Raw genomic sequence first — 18,047 nt, 5'->3', positions numbered from 1 at the left:
GTGTTCATGTGGATAGGTAGTTCCAACTTTGGTGTTTCGTTTATTATTATCGTTGTTATTTTTGTTTTATTGCTATTATTATTTTTTTTATGTGCACTTAACACACCAGAATGTAACCTGAAGTATCTATACATCCATTGACACATCTGGTACAGTAGGTGGCGGTATGGATCTAAGGTGATGGTTGCCACCCGCCAACCAAAGGAGGGTTGAAGAAGAAGAAGACGAACTTGTTGCTTGTTTCCTGTTTGGCTAATCCGTGGCGGGAGTTTCCATCATGGCGGTACAGCCGAAGCAGAACCTGTCCATGGATAGTGCAGCCGAAAATGGCTTTTTAAGCTGCTTTTTCTCTATGCCAGAGAAACCTGACACTACTTTTAGAATATTCGACCGCAATGACTACTACACTGTTCACGGAAAAGACGCTATATTCGCGGCAAAGGAGGTTTTCAAGACGAACGGAGTCATCAAATATTTGGGCTCAGGTAAACTAGCATGTAGCCGACAGCGTTCTACACGTTCCGTCCGTTGGGTGCAGAGTCTATCCAGTAGTTAATATGAGCGTGTCGATCTGCAGGGAGTCGCAGACTGGAGAGTGTGGTCCTGAGCAAAGCGAACTTTGAGGCCTTTGTGAAGGATTTGTTGCTCGTGCGTCAGTACAGAGTGGAAGTGTACAAAAACCTCAGCAAAAGCAGCAAAGATCATGACTGGAAGCTTGAGTTCAAGGTACTGTCCTGACTACACCAAGCATAGACTTTAAATATTACGAGATCTGCCTTTCTGATGACATAAAAACAGTCTTTTTTGGGCTGAGGTGGATGAAAAACGCTCGAAACACTGCGTTGGCGAAATCTTGTGGTGAAATATGTTAACTGCTACACGGAGATCAATGAGCCATTTAGCACTTTTGTGTTGTGATTGTAGACATAAAAATGCATCTTCTATGTGGTCTTCAACACACATAAGCGCCACAGAAATAACAGTCAAATGGTAAATGGAGTGCATTTATATAGTGCTTTTCCATCTATATCAGACGCTTAAAGCGCTTTACAATTATGCATCCCATTCACACAGACACACACACCAATGTCAGGGTGCTGCCATACAACACTCACTACACACTGGGAGCAACTCTGGGATTAAGGACCTTGCCCAAGGGAACATCCATAAATTGAAATCTCTATAACCAAAGGAACGTTTAAAATGGAAAGTAGGCAGAAGTGGGGAAAAAAAAAACCCAGTGGAAAAAAAATTGGTGCATTATCTGTTTTAATTTGTGAGATATGGCACTTTACAGTTGGTAAGAAAACAGTCGTGTGGCAAAAATGCCATGCCCCCCCCCCCCTTTTTTTTTTTTTTTTTTTTTTTTTAATGGACCCTTCTGGAAGGAAAACTATTTGAAGTGTAAACCTAGTATTCTAGTTTTTTCATACTGGGCCAGTAATCTACAAAGTACATGAAAAAGATACAAATCTGAGAACATTGGGGAGCTTTTTGAAATGGTTTGATATCATATGGAACAAGAGCAATCTGAGATTTCTGACATCTGACAATCTGGATCCAGATTACCACCAAAAGTCAGTGGAGTCTTCCATGCCCTAATATGTCTGTATTGCAAATTTGGTGAGAATCTGTGAAGCAGATTTTTAAATTTTTTTAAACATAATCCTTCAAAGCCTATATAACGTGAAGTCTTGAGTCCGGACCGAACGGCCCCCCCCTAAAAAATCGGTCCGCCCTGCCTCCGCGGTTCCCCAATTATCACCTCGTTTCTGCTCAAACTGCACTCCAGTCGTCATCTATCTTAGTGACAGACATCTGAAGCATTTGTGCAGTAATAACTTCCACATAAATTCAGCATTATTTCATCATAAAAGATGGAGGAAGTGATCGGAGCACCACAGCTGCGCGAGCTGCTAGCTGTTGCATTCACTGCACTTCGGTCATTTCATAGCGTCACAGATTATCGCCTCGTTTCTGCTTAAAACTGACTTTAGAATGATTTAAGAGGTTTTACCTTCTCATCTGATGGTTAATAATCCCATTAATCCATTTGATCGCATTGGGTGAAGAGAGGCCATCTCACAGGAGCTGCTGTGGTTGCAAATGACGCATGCTCAGTGGAGGCAGGGTGGACCAATTTTTAGGGGCAGGCCATTCAGTTTTTGACACCAGATACAGATCACCTCCAAAATTTTATGGAGACTACCATGGCCCAATATCTATATGGTGAAAATTCTGTCAAAATCCATGCAGTAGTTTTGACATAATCCTGTTAACAGACAGACAAATAAATAAATAAACACAGATGATTTTATTAGGTCCTTGGAGGATGCAGCTGTGCTCTGTTGTTGAGAACACGGGTTTTAAAACCATAATGAAAGTAACTGAGCTCTGTTGCAAAGTTTCCCCCTCAATCATTTAAATTGAAAACAAAAACAAGAAAAAAACCAAACGAGCAGTTTAATACTGTGTTTCTCATTTCTGCGCGACTGAAAATTGAACAATATAACGGAGAAAATTGTGTCCACTCTGAAGCAGGATCTAAAATAAACACTGGTTTGCATAATCTTGATTCAAATTCTAGCAGTGGTATCTCTCTATATAACTGAAAGGTCAGCCTGGATGCTTATTGGTAGAATGTCCCAGAGGCAAGTTGCACAAGAACGCCATTGTCAATGTGTCCACTATTTGGAGGTTGAGTTGGGTTTGTTATAAACCGTTCATCAGTTTATATGGATACTTGTATCATATCCGTATAGCTCACATTAGTTTTGCATTGGCAGTTATGCTCAGTATGATTTGCTTCATAACACATTTGCTTTGGTACTGTCCAAAGGATCACACTTTGGGGGAAAATGCACTCAATGTAATGCAAATATTTCACGTAAAATGTAAGTTATGGACCGGTTGTCAGCTGTAGATTTTATGCACATAGGCATGAAAACAAATCTGTTGAACCAACACACAACCACTGTTACCAGAATAACATGTCCTGATCTACATGTGACATGTCTGATGTAAACATAAAATAATCAGTCCGTTGTGTTTGTGGGACAACCACGTAGGAATAAGATGGATGGATGGGTATTTTTAAAATTAAAAAGTGACAGCATGCAGTGTTTCCCCAAAAATAGTTTGTTGTTCCCCAACAAACTTTGTGGAGATGTCTCATATTCTGATGCCTTCTGCTGAAAGCTGACTGCTCTGACGTGGACCGGTGCGGAAGCTTTTGCCATCACACTGCAATCATCTGGCCACCAGTAAGATTAAAAAATAACAATGATTGGACAATTAGCACACTGTCACTATAAAAAAAAAAAAAATAGCATTTCCACAGAAGATTGTGATTCAGAACCAAATGGCTCTGGATTTGCTGAAACTGTGACATTCATGTTGATGTTTATTTGGCCATATATTTTGTTGGCATTATTAACAAAATATTTCTGGCTTGTGGGAGTTCTTGTGAGCCTTATAATGCTGTAGGAGAAACACTGACATGTTTTACTTGCATGCACATTGATCATTGTTAAACTTTTAACGGCTGTTTATACTTATATGTATATCGATCTATCTATCTGGGTTGATACCATGGTGGGCGGCGCTGGGTGGCCCCGCCCCTGTACTGCAAATTCCCGCCTGGCTCTTGGGGTCAAATTGGCTGTGCTGCGAGCACAGAATTTCTGAAAAAGTAACTGAAATGTTGCTGAAAATGTACCAATTCGATCATATTTCAAGCTTGTAGAGTCATAGTTTTGCCATTTTAAACCAGTAATTGAAGTAATAAGAAATATAGTTGTAAAACTGACATTAATCCAGGTCCTTCTGTATCCGTATCTGAAGATACGCGTACATTCAGAAATTTGGTTAATTTTACAGATGAAAGTCTTCCTGTTTCAGAGAGAGACTGACTGACACACACTCTCTGTAGGGGCACAGCACCAGTGAAAGAAAAGTGAAACTTATTCATAAAGTTTTTCATTTAAAACAGCAGGTTTGACAAATAAGTCCAGGTTAGGTCTTGTTCAAACAAGGCACTTGGTGGTTATATTGTTTAAAAAGAAAAAGTAATGCAATCATCCCACTCAAGTTGGGGGGGAAACCCCCCCCCCCAAAAAAACCCCCAGAACTGTCAGGATGACAAACTGCCTGCTTCACTGAATTAAAAAACTACTGTCATTTTTGAAGAGACTAAGTGCTATGTCCATTAAATATTAATGTTTTAAAATTTTTCAATGTTATGTAACATTATCAGTGTTGTTTAATTTATTAACTTAGACTTTGACAGAAACATGCAAAAAAATAACTTTGATCTTACGAATATTACAACATATAATTTTTTTTAGTATTCTTGCGTCCTATGCATCTAAAACCACTGAAAATTTGTTAAAATAAGGCTTGCCAAGAATGTTTTAGTGGTACAAAACCATAGCTTCAGGGGGCGTGGATCCAGGGGCCACCCGAAGCTATGAGCTGCATTCACATAATTTACCTGGCACTAAAATGGTCCTACATAGAACCCTTATTTTTATATATATATATATATATATATATATATATATATATATATATATATAGTGTATATATGTGTGTGTGTTTACTAGCGTGTTGCCAGTGAGGATCCAAGGGTAAGCAAAGCTTGTATAATGAGTTGGAATGGCGTGTGAGTCCAGAATCTTTTTAGAACCTTAGACCTCACATTTTTTGAAGAGGAACTTAACCCTTTTATTTCCTGTTAATTATGTAATTTTTTAAATGTTAATTTACTATCTTCATGCATTTAAAAGTTATTTAGGTTTTTGTTATATACACGTTATTATTGCTGTTGTTGTTATTAGGGAGATGTTGGGCTTCAGACCAGAGGATCTCCTCGGTTCAAAACACAGCCAGACCGGAAAATCACTAAGGACCCTTTAGCATTAAAACCACTACAGCTTTCACTCGTGGTACCAACATGAGACTTAAATCACTCATGGTAAACTAAACCAGTTGAACGAAAACACAATAAATCAATAACACAAACGTCACTGTTAAACTAACATGAACCATAATAACATTTAAAACCTCAAAACCCTGAACTCCCATGGTGCATTGCAGCAGAATGTCCATTGTTTTGCAGTTAGCTAAAATCGCTAATTTCTCCAAAAATATTTGTCCTATTAAATTTTGTTTTCGCAGCATTCATCCATGACCCAAAATGCATAAGCATACCAAATGGGAAATGTCAGCTCTCCCTGGTTTTTGCGTTTATTTATATATATATATATATATATATATATATATATATATATATATATATATACATATACATATACATATACACAACCCCTGGCAAAAATTATGGAATCACCAGCCTCGGAGGATGTTCATTCAGTTGTTTAATTTTGTAGAAAAAAAGCAGATCACAGACATGACACAAAACTAAAGTCATTTCAAATGGCAACTTTCTGGCTTTAAGAAACACTATAAGAAATCAAGAAAAAATAATTGTGGCAGTCAGTAACGGTTACGTTTTTAGACCAAGCAGAGGAAAAAAATATGGACTCACTCAATTCTGAGGAATAAATTATGGAATCACCCTGTAAATTTTCATCTCCAAAACTAACACCTGCATCATATCAGATCTGCTCATTAGTCTGCATCTAAAAAGGAGTGATCACACCTTGGAGAGCTGTTGCACCAAGTGGACTGACATGAATCATGGCTCCAACATGAGAGATGTCAATTGAAACAAAGGAGAGGATTATCAAACTCTTAAAAGAGGGTAAATCATCACGCAATGTTGCAAAAGATGTTGGTTGTTCACAGTCAGCTGTGTCTAAACTCTGGACCAAATACAAACAACATGGGAAGGTTGTTAAAGGCAAACATACTGGTAGACCAAGGAAGACATCAAAGCATCCAGACAGAAAACATAAGGCAATATGTCTCAAAAATCGAAAAATGCACAACAAAACAAATGAGGAACGAATGGGAGGAAACTGGAGTCAACGTCTGTGACCGAACTGTAAGAAACCGCCTAAAGGAAATGGGATTTACATACAGAAAAGCTAAACGAAAGCCATCATTAACACCTAAACAGAAAAAAACAAGGTTACACTGGGCTAAAGAAAAGCAATTGTGGACTGTGGATGACTGGATGAAAGTCATATTCAGTGATGAATCTCGAATCTGCATTGGGCAAGGTGGTGATGCTGGAACTTTTTTTTGGTGCCGTTCCAATGAGATTTATAAAGATGACTGCCTGAAGAGAACATGTAAATTTCCACAGTCATTGATGATATGGGGCTGCATGTCAGGTAAAGGCACTGGGGAGATGGCTGTCATTACATCATCAATAAATGCACAAGTTTACGTTGATATTTTGGACAGTTGAAAGGATGTTTGGGGATGATGGAATCATTTTTCAAGATGATAATGCATCTTGACATAGAGCAAAAACTGTGAAAACATTCCTTGCAAAAAGACACATAGGGTCAATGTCATGGCATAGGGTCAATGTCAACGAGCAGATCTGATTTGATGCAGGTGTTAGTTTTGGGGATGAAAATTTACAGGGTGATTCCATTATTTATTCCTCAGAATTGAGTGATTCCATATTTTTTTTTCCTCTGCTTGGTCTAAAAAAGTAACCGTTACTGACTGCCACAAACATTTTTTCTTGATTTCTTATAGTGTTTCTTAAAGCCAGAAAGTTGACATTTGAAATGACTTTAGTTTTGTGTCATGTCTGTGATCTGCTTTTTTTTCTACCTAATTAAACAAGTGAATGAACATCCTCCAAGGCCGGTGATTCCATAATTTTTGCCAGGGGTTGTGTATATATATATATATGTGTGTGTATATAAAATGTACACATTTGATATCCCTAAAACCTACAGTACTTAATACTATTTGAAAGGCCTTGAACAGGACTACACAGAAATTTGACAAAAAATGAAAAATATTTTAATTGAAAGTATTTGCTAATGCGGCACTCAATTCTTTATAAGTATAAACACCAAGTCCCCACCCCACCCCCCACCCCCCCGACTGCAGAGACAGCTATAGGGTTATAATGAAAAGTACAGACGTTATTCATCTTTGGTAGTTCCTGAAAATGTGTCAAGTCTATCCAGTCCCCCCTGCCGCTGTTAACGGCAAGAAATCACCAGTCTGGGTTTTTTTTTTTTTTTTTTTTTACCACTTTCACGTTTTCTCCTTTGACATAAGTATAGTGTATTTCAAAATGGTAGATATATGTAAATGGGTAAATTCTTATATCTGGAGGACCTTATATGGTTTTTGTCTGAACTGCTCATCTGTCTTTTTAAATCTCTCCTATTCTCCTGCTTTTCTGTGCGCTCCTGCCTTCAAACCCAGGCTTCCCCAGGAAACTTGACTCAGTTTGAGGAGATTCTGTTTGGTGGAGGATCTGGAGGCGAAGGATGCGCGGGAGTTGTAGCTGTACGGTTTTCTACGGGGGCTGATGGCCAACGCGTGGTTGGTTTGGGTTATGTGGATGCGGCCCAGAGGAAGATGGGAGTGTGTGAGTTCCCAGACAATGAGATCTTCTCCAACCTGGAGTCACTACTTGTCCAAATCAGCCCCAAGGAATGTCTCTTAGCTCAGGGAGAGTGCAGCAGTGACGGTACTAAACTACGAGAGGTGGGTTTGTAGCAAGATTATGATCTGTAGTGCAACAGCAAAATATACACCTGTAATGGGAAAGAAATGTCAGTGATGCGCATGCACTAAGCCTGACAGTTCTATGTGAATTTAAGCTTCTTGATGGTCTTAATTAAAGCTGTTTTAAGTTTAAAGGATAAACTGGTAAACAGCAAAGTGACATTAGGATTTAACAACAGATTCAAATAAAATCATTTCATCAATTATAGAAGCAATGACAAGACACATCTCTTTTGTGTGTGTGTGTGTGTGTGTGTGTGTGTGTGTGTGTGTGTGTGTGTGTGTGTGTGTGTGTGTGTGTGTGTGTGTGTGTGTGTGTGTAGGTGGTACAGCGTGGTGGAATGCTGCTCTCTGACCGGAAGAGAACAGACTTCAACAGTAAGGACATGGTCCAGGATCTCAACAGGCTGCTGAGGTCCAAGCGAGGAGAAACTGTGGCCAGCAACACATTACCGGAGCTCGACAAACAGGTCAGTTTAAAAAAAAAAAAAAAAAAAAAAAAAAAAAAAAAAAAAAGTCTCAGGTGATGCTGAAACATGATCACATTTTTCTTTTTTCTCTCTTCTACTCGACAACCCCAAAGTTTTGGGGGTAGTTGTAAAAATATTTCTGAGGTATATCTGTATCTGTATATTATTTGTGTTTTAAAAATTCCACCACTCTAAGCAAAATTTTCTGAAACAGTTTAAGACCATACATGGAGTTCTTCATTCTGTGGGAAAGATACCCACACAGTCTGTAGGACAGAGACAGGCTGGTAGCGTTTACTTCCCATTCTGTCTTGCTTTGGAGAGGGTGCGGAACAAGCAGCAGTACCAGCTCCTTTACATTTAAAGCAACAGTCACAGAAATGGATAGTTTTTGAAAGACCTGAAGATGTTTGGACACATCACCTCAGTGTTCATGGGGTATTTCTGTCTACAGACTATAGTCCTGGTCCCACCGAATAGTAAAGCCATAAATAATGAGCCACGTATGGATTTGTCAGAAATTTCAGTGATTATTCGAAAAATGAGCCACATATATGAACATTGCACAAACAATTAAAACACTGCGTGAGTGCGAGCAATTGCATCAGTGGACCACAGCACAGCTGATTGACTATAATAATGTTAAATCTATCATAAACATATTTTTACAACTGCTCATAAGAAGGAATGAACATGCAACTGTTTTACCAAGCCATTACAATATAAACATTACAAATAATTACCTTTAGAGTATTCCAAATAAGCTCTCCACCTCATGCAGCGCAGGAGAAAGACAGAGAGAAAAGCTACAGCATGGGTTAAAGTTCTCCATCACCACGATGGATTTCTGTCATTTGGAAAATTTAACCACACATACGTGTGCGCAGGTGGTGTCATGCGTGTTTTGTCGCCGAAATAAGATACTCTCACTGTCAAAGCAACATCCCATTCTGCACTTATCAAAGCAGCAGAAATGTCAGCGTGGAGGCGCCGCACTGTGGAGGAAGGGACTATGTGAATTTTTCTTCCTCTCCGCTCTGTTTACTGCTTGCCATGAGCCACGGTCCTTCTCCTCCCTGTCTTTGTGAGAACATTGGCAGACCTTCCCCAAGCTGTGCTTTGAACCAATGAAGCAATGATTCGACTCACTGCTTCGATGGTTTGAATAGAATAGAATAGAATGCTTTTTATTGTCATTATACACAAGGTACAACGAAATTAAAAGACAACTCCCGTAGTGCAGAAGTGTAAAAGTAAATATAAAAATATAAATATAAAAAGACAAATAAGAATATATACATGTATTTACATGGGAGCCAGTAGGTGTATTATATATACTCAACAAAAATATAAACGCAACACTTTTGGTTTTGCTCCCATTTTGTATGAGATGAACTCAAAGATCTAAAACTTTTTCCACATACACAATATCACCATTTCCCTCAAATATTGTTCACAAACCAGTCTAAATCTGTGATAGTGAGCACTTCTCCTTTGCTGAGATAATCCATCCCACCTCACAGGTGTGCCATACCAAGATGCTGATTAGACACCATGATTAGTGCACAGGTGTGCCTTAGACTGCCCACAATAAAAGGCCACTCTGAAAGGTGCAGTTTTGTTTTATTGGGGGGGGATACCAGTCAGTATCTGGTGTGACCACCATTTGCCTCATGCAGTGCAACACATCTCCTTCGCATCATCCGTGAAGAGAACACCTCTCCAACGTGCCAAACGCCAGTGAATGTGAGCATTTGCCCACTCAAGTCGGTTACGACGACGAACTGGAGTCAGGTCGAGACGCCGATGAGGACGACGAGCATGCAGATGAGCTTCCCTGAGACGGTTTCTGACAGTTTGTGCAGAAATTCTTTGGTTATGCAAACCGATTGTTTCAGCAGCTGTCCGAGTGGCTGGTCTCAGACGATCTTGGAGGTGAACATGCTGGATGTGGAGGTCCTGGGCTGGTGTGGTTACACGTGGTCTGCGGTTGTGAGGCTGGTTGGATGTACTGTCAAATTCTCTGAAACGACTTTGGAGACGGCTTATGGTAGAGACATGAACATTCAATACACGAGCAACAGCTCTGGTTGACATTCCTGCTGTCAGCATGCCAACTGCACGCTCCCTCAAATCTTGCGACATCTGTGGCATTGTGCTGTGTGATAAAACTGCACCTTTCAGAGTGGCCTTTTATTGTGGACAGTCTAAGGCACAGCTGTGCACTAATCATGGTGTCTAATCAGCATCTTGGTATGGCACACCTGTGAGGTGGGATGGATTATCTCAGCAAAGGAGAAGTGCTCACTATCACAGATTTAGACTGGTTTGTGAACAATATTTGAGAGAAATGGTGATATTGTGTATGTGGAAAAAGTTTTCGATCTTTGAGTTCATCTCATACAAAATGGGAGCAAAACCAAAAGTGTTGCGTTTATATTTTTGTTGAGTGTAAATAGAACTCTGTGCTATTCATTGCATTCACCGTTCTAAAAAATAAATGCAATGAATGGTGCAGACTGAAGGCTAATGTGCATTCAATACTCGTATTGCACTTGGGTTTAACATGTTGAGTCTGCATGTGCAGGCCTTGATGGACCGGTACCTCTTTCCTGAGGGCAGCAGTGAGAACAGGCTGTGCCCGGGGTGTGAACTGTCGAAACTGATGCTTCTGGCCCTGTGCAGACATCTGCTGTTATAGATGTCTGACAGAGAGAACAGCTGCGCTCCTATAATGTTCTGTGCTGACTTCCTGACTCTCTCCAGAGCCTTCTTGTTGTATTATTTTGCTTTTTTTTTTTTTTTTTTTGCTTTTTTTTTTACTAAGGCTTGATTATTTTTTATCTTAATTTTCCCCTGCCAAAACCCTAAAGAGCATATGTCTGTGAGTAATATTTACCTTTTTTATATTAAACTGACCTGTTATGGTCTTCTAAAACAGTTGATAGATGTATTTTATAACTTAAAAACGGGACATGCTAACGTGTTAGCATGTCTATGGCATTTTCAATGTTAAAGTTAGCATTAAGCTGTTTGCGTCTCAGCAGTTTGTGTGCTTTTGTTTTCTGTATAATAAATAATTATTGGCTTAGCGTTTGTTGTCTTAAGAGTCAAATATATTACGACTTGTAATATTTTTTATTTATATATTAATAATAATAATAGCAGCAACAACAAAAGTAATACTTTTGTAAAACTTTATTGTCCCATTTGGGAACAATAAAGTTTTTTCTATTCTAATAACTAATATTGCTACAATACAATTTTAAAGAAACAGACAAAAAGAACCTGATGAAACAAAACACAACAGAAAAGGTAAAACCAACTAACAATGAACATAAATAAATCTAGAAATAAATAACTGTTTCCTGTGAACACCTAGTGACTCCGCTTCATCCCCGTTTTATTTAAGTTTAATGATAATTTGTTGTGGTCAAACCACATCTAAGCTGTGTTTTTACACAAGAAAAAAAATGCAGTAAACTGCACATTTCTGTCTTTTTTCATGAAAATAACATTAAAGAGCACATATTACACTTTAGTCAGGCTTTTAAAATGTTTTTGTGGACTCTTGCTGTAATATGTTGTCAGTGGTTGAGATAGTTCCTGTAGGCATCTAAAATTGCTCATAATTGGGTGAAATCTGATGGAAATCTCTGTGGTGTCGGTGATGTATGTATGTGCAAAATAAAACAAAACACTACTCCAGGTATGTTTTTGATGAGAATATAACATCATAACTCTTACGAACTCAAACGTTGGTGTTGCGTGACAAAGGCCTTTTAATAATAACTCACTTAAAGAAATAATGGCAAAACTCACATGTAAGTAAAAAAAAAAAACAAAACAAAAAAAAAAAGATTAATCGATTACTAAAATAATCATTAGTTGCAGCCCTAGTTTGTTTTATGCGTGAGAGCATTTTACCAATTAAATGTGAATACACCAGTTTTGAGTTTCTCAGTGCGCATGCATTTTCAAAACTTACTTTTTGTACAGAACAACGCTGTCAGTTGCTTTAGGTCCTAATTTTGTATTTTATTGACTGTACAGCCAGCAGCACAGTACCCATTTGGTGCATTCACCGGATTAGAACAGATCAAAATACTACAGAAGACAAAGAATTTTTACTTGACAGTTTGAAGTGAGTTTTCTTTGTTTCAGAGGGCTTCATACCTGTTAAAATTCACCAGAATACACAAAATTTGGCTTGCTCTTTTAAAAAAAGTTCTGTGGGAGAACCCCCAGAATCAATACTGTTTTTACTTTACAGATTGAAGTGAGTTTTATTTGTTTCAGAGGGCTTCATGCCTGTTAAAATCCACTAGAATACACACAATTTGAGTTGGTCTTTAAAAAATGTTCTTGGGGGGCACCCCCAGACTCCCCAGAATCAAGACTACACCCTGCCCCCCACCACCCTTTTATGTACCTTTATGTTCAAGTTTTGCATTCTTTTTATGCTTTGTCTGTCTCTCCGTAAAGGCTATTTAGAATAGATTTGTATGCTGTATAATGTGTTTATTGTATTTATTGAGGAAAAAAGTGTGTGCCCCCACGCCACATTTTAGAGAATTGCTGGCATTGATTTGTGCCAAGAAAAAATTTCAGTCAGATGAAAATTTATTGCTTTAACCCATGAGCTACAGACAGATTAAATAGTCCTCTGTGAGTCCGGAAGCAATTAGAGGTGTTTTCAACAGCCAAACTCTGAGTGAAAATGATTAATCTGCTGCATTTTATATACGCAGCGTCCAGTGCACAAAGCGGGTGGAATTGTCACGACAAAGTGCGCAAAAGTACAGAGCCAACATAGCCTGTCCTGTCCTCGTCACTTCCAGGTACTTGGATAATGGGCTTCTAACAGCCTCGTCTTCACCACTAACATGCCTCTAACGTTCTCGTTTGTCCTTATAGTACCCCGTACGCAAATCACCCCATGCTGATTTTGCTAAATTTTGAACTTTTCAAAATTAGCGTCACGCTCAGAGATGAACCTCGTTAGCTGAATATTCTGCCTCTAAGAGTCACTATTCTCCCATGTTTCTTGAATAACTCCACTCCTACAAAAAAAAAAAACATGCTACGTGGCTTATTATTCAGTGTTCCCAGGGTTCTTCCCAGAAATTTTTAGTATAGCGGTGCTGTTGGCAATTATCACCCGAGGTGGCGCGTGTGGTCATTTTGACTGGTTTTAGATGCATTGTAAGCAAGAATAATAGACAAAAAGTTACACATGTTGTAATATCAAAGTTCTTTGATGTTACAACATGGGGGGGGCTTGTAGGTGTAAAAAAGCTCAATTGGAAGATTGTCTCATATGTCGCTTGAATAGATGAAAGTAAAGGATGACCTGAATCTGTCACAGTGGAATTTTAAGTGTATGTATGTTCGTTTGCAGGTGGCTATGTCGTGTTTGGCTGCAGTGGTGCGTTATCTAGAGCTGCTGTCTGATGAGTCCAACTTTAACTCCTTCAGTTTGACCACTCTGGATCTGGGTCAGTACATGAGGTTGGACAACGCTGCTGTTCGAGCACTAAACCTCTTCCAGGTCAGTGCTCCAGCCAAAGGATCTCTTAATGTGTATTCATTAATGGCATTACTTAACTGAATTATACCCATTTCATTTTCACAAAATGTAGGTTAAAGTTTTATTTTGAAAATCTGTCAGCTTTACACAAACAGCTGTGTCGTCAACTTATTGCTCACTGCAGTGCCTCAGAGGCAGAAATGACTTAACAGCAAATCTGGCGACTTTTATTCCACACAGACTGGTGAGTGAAAACGCAGTGTGCATCGCTCTAAAACCCATTATTTTCAGTGAGAAGTGTCACACAAATGGCACGTTGCAATGCGACGCTCCGCCAGGAGCACGCAGTGCTGCTGCACAATGTCAAACTCACTGCAGTCAAAGTTCAACTCAATCCAACTTTCACCCCTGCATGCTGTGACGTAGGTTCACGCATCCAATAGAAATGAGGCATCAGGCCAAAACACGGAACACGACAGAGTGCAGAAATGTGTGTCAGAGGAACTTCAGAACTGCTTATGTTCCTCCTGTGGAACATTAGATTATATTTTTGAGAAAAACTACTGTGTATAAACAGGAGGGTTTTTTTTTTTTTTTTTTAATCCTTACAAATGATTTTTTTTACCTCAAGATTAATTACTGATCACTGTATTTCCCAGTGTGTCATGGCGTCGTCTTGCAGTTTTTGACCATGTGGTGCAAACTTAAAAAACAAAAAATGGATAGATAACAAAATGTAAATTTGATCATATTTGTAATACTACATTGTGAATTCTTTATTTGAATGCTATTGAAAATAGCAATGGTGACAAAGTCCATTATAATGTAAATCTTAAAATCTTTGCATCTACAGTGTTTGAGCTCTGGTCATCTCGATGTTTTATTTGACATTGGATCCAAAAAGTATTCACAGTGCTTCACTTGTTCCACATTTTGATAGCCTTATACCAAATTGGAGTATTTTTTTTTCCCCCTCAAAATTCTACTCACAACACTATATAATTTGGGAAAAAAAAATGTTTTATTTGAATTTTTTTTAGCAAATTTCTGAAAAGTAATACGCCCATCACACACACATGCCAATTGAGGCTGAATGGCGTCAGAATGACCGGCCACAATCGGGAAATATTGAGGTGCGGTCTGAAGACCAACAGATGGCAGTCTGTGAGCATGTGCCACTGGATACCTTTGCTGAAAGTTTGCTGGCAGTGGGCCAAGCAGTCACACCATGTGTCAGACGCAGCTTTGACACATATGGTATGAGTCTGGTCCACGCGTTGGTTGTACTAAGGTGTCCAGTACCAGCAGGGACTGTGCAAAGGGAGGGACACAGCACTCCCTCCCACTCTGGTCCCGTGTTTGCCATCCACACGTTTGGGCATCGGGCAGTCTTCAGTGCCTTTTATGGCCATCTGACGGCGGTCTGTGTCATCTAACTGTTGTCCGCATACACTTTGGATGCGATCGTGCAGGTGTGGACGAGGTAATCTGGATGTGTTCTGACACGGCTGACCACGTCTCTTTCCTTCCCGGCTGCGTCCAATTATGGCAATTTTTGCCGTTTTGGCTTGGTTCCTGCACATTCTTGCTACGTGTGATGGGGGCTTAAGAAATCACATGTACATAAGTATTCACACCCTTTGCTCAATACTTTGTTGATGCACCTTTGGCAGCAATTACAGCCTCAAGTCTTCTTGAATATGATGCCACAAACTTGGTGCACCTGTCTTTGGGCAGTTTTGTCTTGCCCACCTCTCAAGCTCCAACAGGTTGGATGGGGAGCGTCAGTGCACAGCCATTGCACATCAGTGCACAGCCATTTTCAGATCTCTCCAGAGATGTTCAGTCGGATTCAGGTCTGGACACTGGCTGGGGCACTTAAAGACATTCACAGAGTTGTCCTGAAGTCACTCCTTTGATATCTTGGCTGTGTGTTTAGGGTCATTGTCGTGCTGAAAGATGAACCGTCGCCCTAGTCTGAGGTCAAGAGCGCTCTGGAGCAGGTTTTCATCCAGGATGTCTCTGTACATTGCTACATTCATCTTTCCCTCAATCTTGACTAGTCTCCCAGTTTTTGCCGATGGAAAAACATCCCCACAGCATGATGCTGCCACCACCATGCTTCACTGTAGGGATGGTGCCTGGTTCTCCAAACATGATGCCTGGCATTCACACCAAAGAGTTTAATCTTTGTCTCATCAGACGAGAGAATTTTGTTTCTCATCATCTGAGAGTCCTTCAGGTGCAAACTCCAGGTGGGCTGCCATGTGCTTTTTACTAAGGAGTAACTTCCTTCTGGCCACTCTACCAAACAGGCCTGATTGGTGGATTGTTGCAGAGATGGCTTTCCTTCTGAAAGGTTTTCCTCTCCACAGAGGAATACTCTGACAGAGTGACCATGGAGTTCTTGGTCACCTCCCTGACTAAGGCCCTCCTCCCCTGATCGCTCAGTTTAGATGGACAGTCATCTTTGGGAAGAGTCCTAGTGGATCTGAACTTCTTCCATTTATAGATGATGGAGGCCACTGTGCTCAGACAATTCCTTTGACTTCATGCATGGTTTGTGCTGTTACATGCACTGTCAACTGTGGGACCTTATATGTAGACATGTTTGCGCCTTTCCAAATCATGTCCAATCAACTGAATTTACACCAGGTGGACTCCAATTAAGCTGTAGAAACATCTCAAGGATGATCAGTGGAAACGGGATGCATCTGAGCTCAATTTTGAGCCTCTTGGCATGGACTGGGAATACTTATGTACTATGCAGCACTTTCTAAAACACCATTGCACAAGTGTGTAAATGAACAGAATAAAACAGGAACTAAAATCACCAAGTACAGGAGTTTGAGTTTTGTCTTTTAGTGTTCCTCTGCAACAACAGGGATTTCAATATGCAGTGTCTTTGAAGCCTTTGATTGCACCTGCTTGATGTGTGGATGTTTGTTTAATTACAGTTTATTTGATGACATTTTTGTCGACATGAAGGTTAATAACGTGAAATACAATAATCGAAAATATCCAATTTAGAGATTGTCAGTACTGTGTATTAAAGACTCTAAAGCACAATGCTGTGTTTGTGATCTTCAGGGTTCATCTGATGACACCAATGGAGCTCACTCCTTGGCTGGTCTGTTAAATAAGTGCCGTACCCCACAGGGCCAGCGTCTGGTTAACCAGTGGATCAAACAGCCGCTCATGGACAAAACAAAAATTGAGGAGAGGTATTTATGTTCATCAGCCTGGAACAGCATCTTAAAATTATTGTGCTTGCCATTTGGTATACAGTGATCTGAATCAGCATATCAAAAATATATGAAACATACTTTTCCATCTCAACTCTTGGAGTGAACCAAATTTTTAAGCCACATCATTTGATCTCTTAAAATGTTGACTTATTCTATTACTTTGGTGCAATCCAACTACATTCAAGTCCATTAGTGTTTAATTTGTTAATTTATTGTACCCACTTATTACAGTTAAAGGGTCATGGAGGTCTGAAGTCTACCCCATTGGTCAGTGGATGGGAGGCAGGGTACACCCTGGATGGGCCGCCAGTCCATTGCAGGGCCACATGTTGACGGACACGTTCACACGCTCACTCATACCTCGGGTCAACTTAAGTTTCCAATTCACCTAGCCTGCATTCACCTGGGGGGACCCGCAAGAACACGTGGAGAACATGCAGGCTACACCACGGCAATGTTGAAAGCAATAAATGTGTTTTTAGAGTGTAGACCAGGGTTTTAAAAATCCTTAAAAGGCATTGAATTTGTTAATCTGAAAGTAAGGCCTTAATTGTTATCATCAGTCTCTTAAAAGTCTACACAAGCTCAGAGGTCAGATTTTATTCATGCTTTCTTCTGACATTGGAGTTAAAAAATATTTAATAAATTGTCTGTTTTTATAATTGAGTGAAAGCCTCTTGTAATGCCATCCAAAGAGAGATAACAGAACCAGGCCTGCCCGGTACTGTAAATTTCCACCCGGCTCTTGGGGTCAAATTGGCTGTGTGGTCCAGCACAGAATTTCTGAAAAATGAACTAAAATGTTGCTGAAAATGTACCAATTCACTCGTATTTCAAGCTTATAGAGTCATGGTTTTGCAATTTTAAAGTAATAATTGAAGTAATAAAAAAATATATTTCTTATTTTCTTCATATTAAATCACAAACAGCAGATAGTCAGCGTGTTCTGTAACCAGAGTTGTGAACGGGAGCCACTGGAAACATCTCTGCTGTGTTGTTTAAAAAGAAAAAGTAATGCAGTCATCCCACTCAAATTGTTGAAAAAAACTGTCAGGATGACAGAAAAACTGGCTGCTTCACTGGAATAAAAACTACTGTGTGTCATTTTTGAAGAGATTAAATGCTGTGTCC

The 18,047-nt window shown here is 39.6% G+C and overlaps 1 protein-coding gene across 1 annotated transcript in view; it reads left to right on the top strand.

Moving 5' to 3' along the window:
- Nucleotides 1-241: 241 nt before the first annotated feature.
- Nucleotides 242-18,047, top strand: part of msh2 (mutS homolog 2 (E. coli)) — a 52,967-nt gene continuing 35,161 nt past the window's right edge. The window contains exons 1-6 of the mRNA XM_034194511.1: nucleotides 242-485; nucleotides 578-726; nucleotides 7,363-7,647; nucleotides 7,992-8,138; nucleotides 13,540-13,689; nucleotides 16,759-16,892. Coding sequence (XP_034050402.1) covers nucleotides 278-485; nucleotides 578-726; nucleotides 7,363-7,647; nucleotides 7,992-8,138; nucleotides 13,540-13,689; nucleotides 16,759-16,892 — 1,073 coding nt within the window. The 5' untranslated portion in view covers nucleotides 242-277. The remainder of the gene's footprint in view (nucleotides 486-577; nucleotides 727-7,362; nucleotides 7,648-7,991; nucleotides 8,139-13,539; nucleotides 13,690-16,758; nucleotides 16,893-18,047) is intronic.

This window comes from Thalassophryne amazonica, chromosome 18 (genome assembly GCF_902500255.1).
Source record: "Thalassophryne amazonica chromosome 18, fThaAma1.1, whole genome shotgun sequence".
In the NCBI taxonomy this organism is placed as follows: Eukaryota; Metazoa; Chordata; class Actinopteri; order Batrachoidiformes; family Batrachoididae; genus Thalassophryne; species Thalassophryne amazonica.
This window is presented reverse-complemented; position numbering and strand designations above follow the sequence as displayed.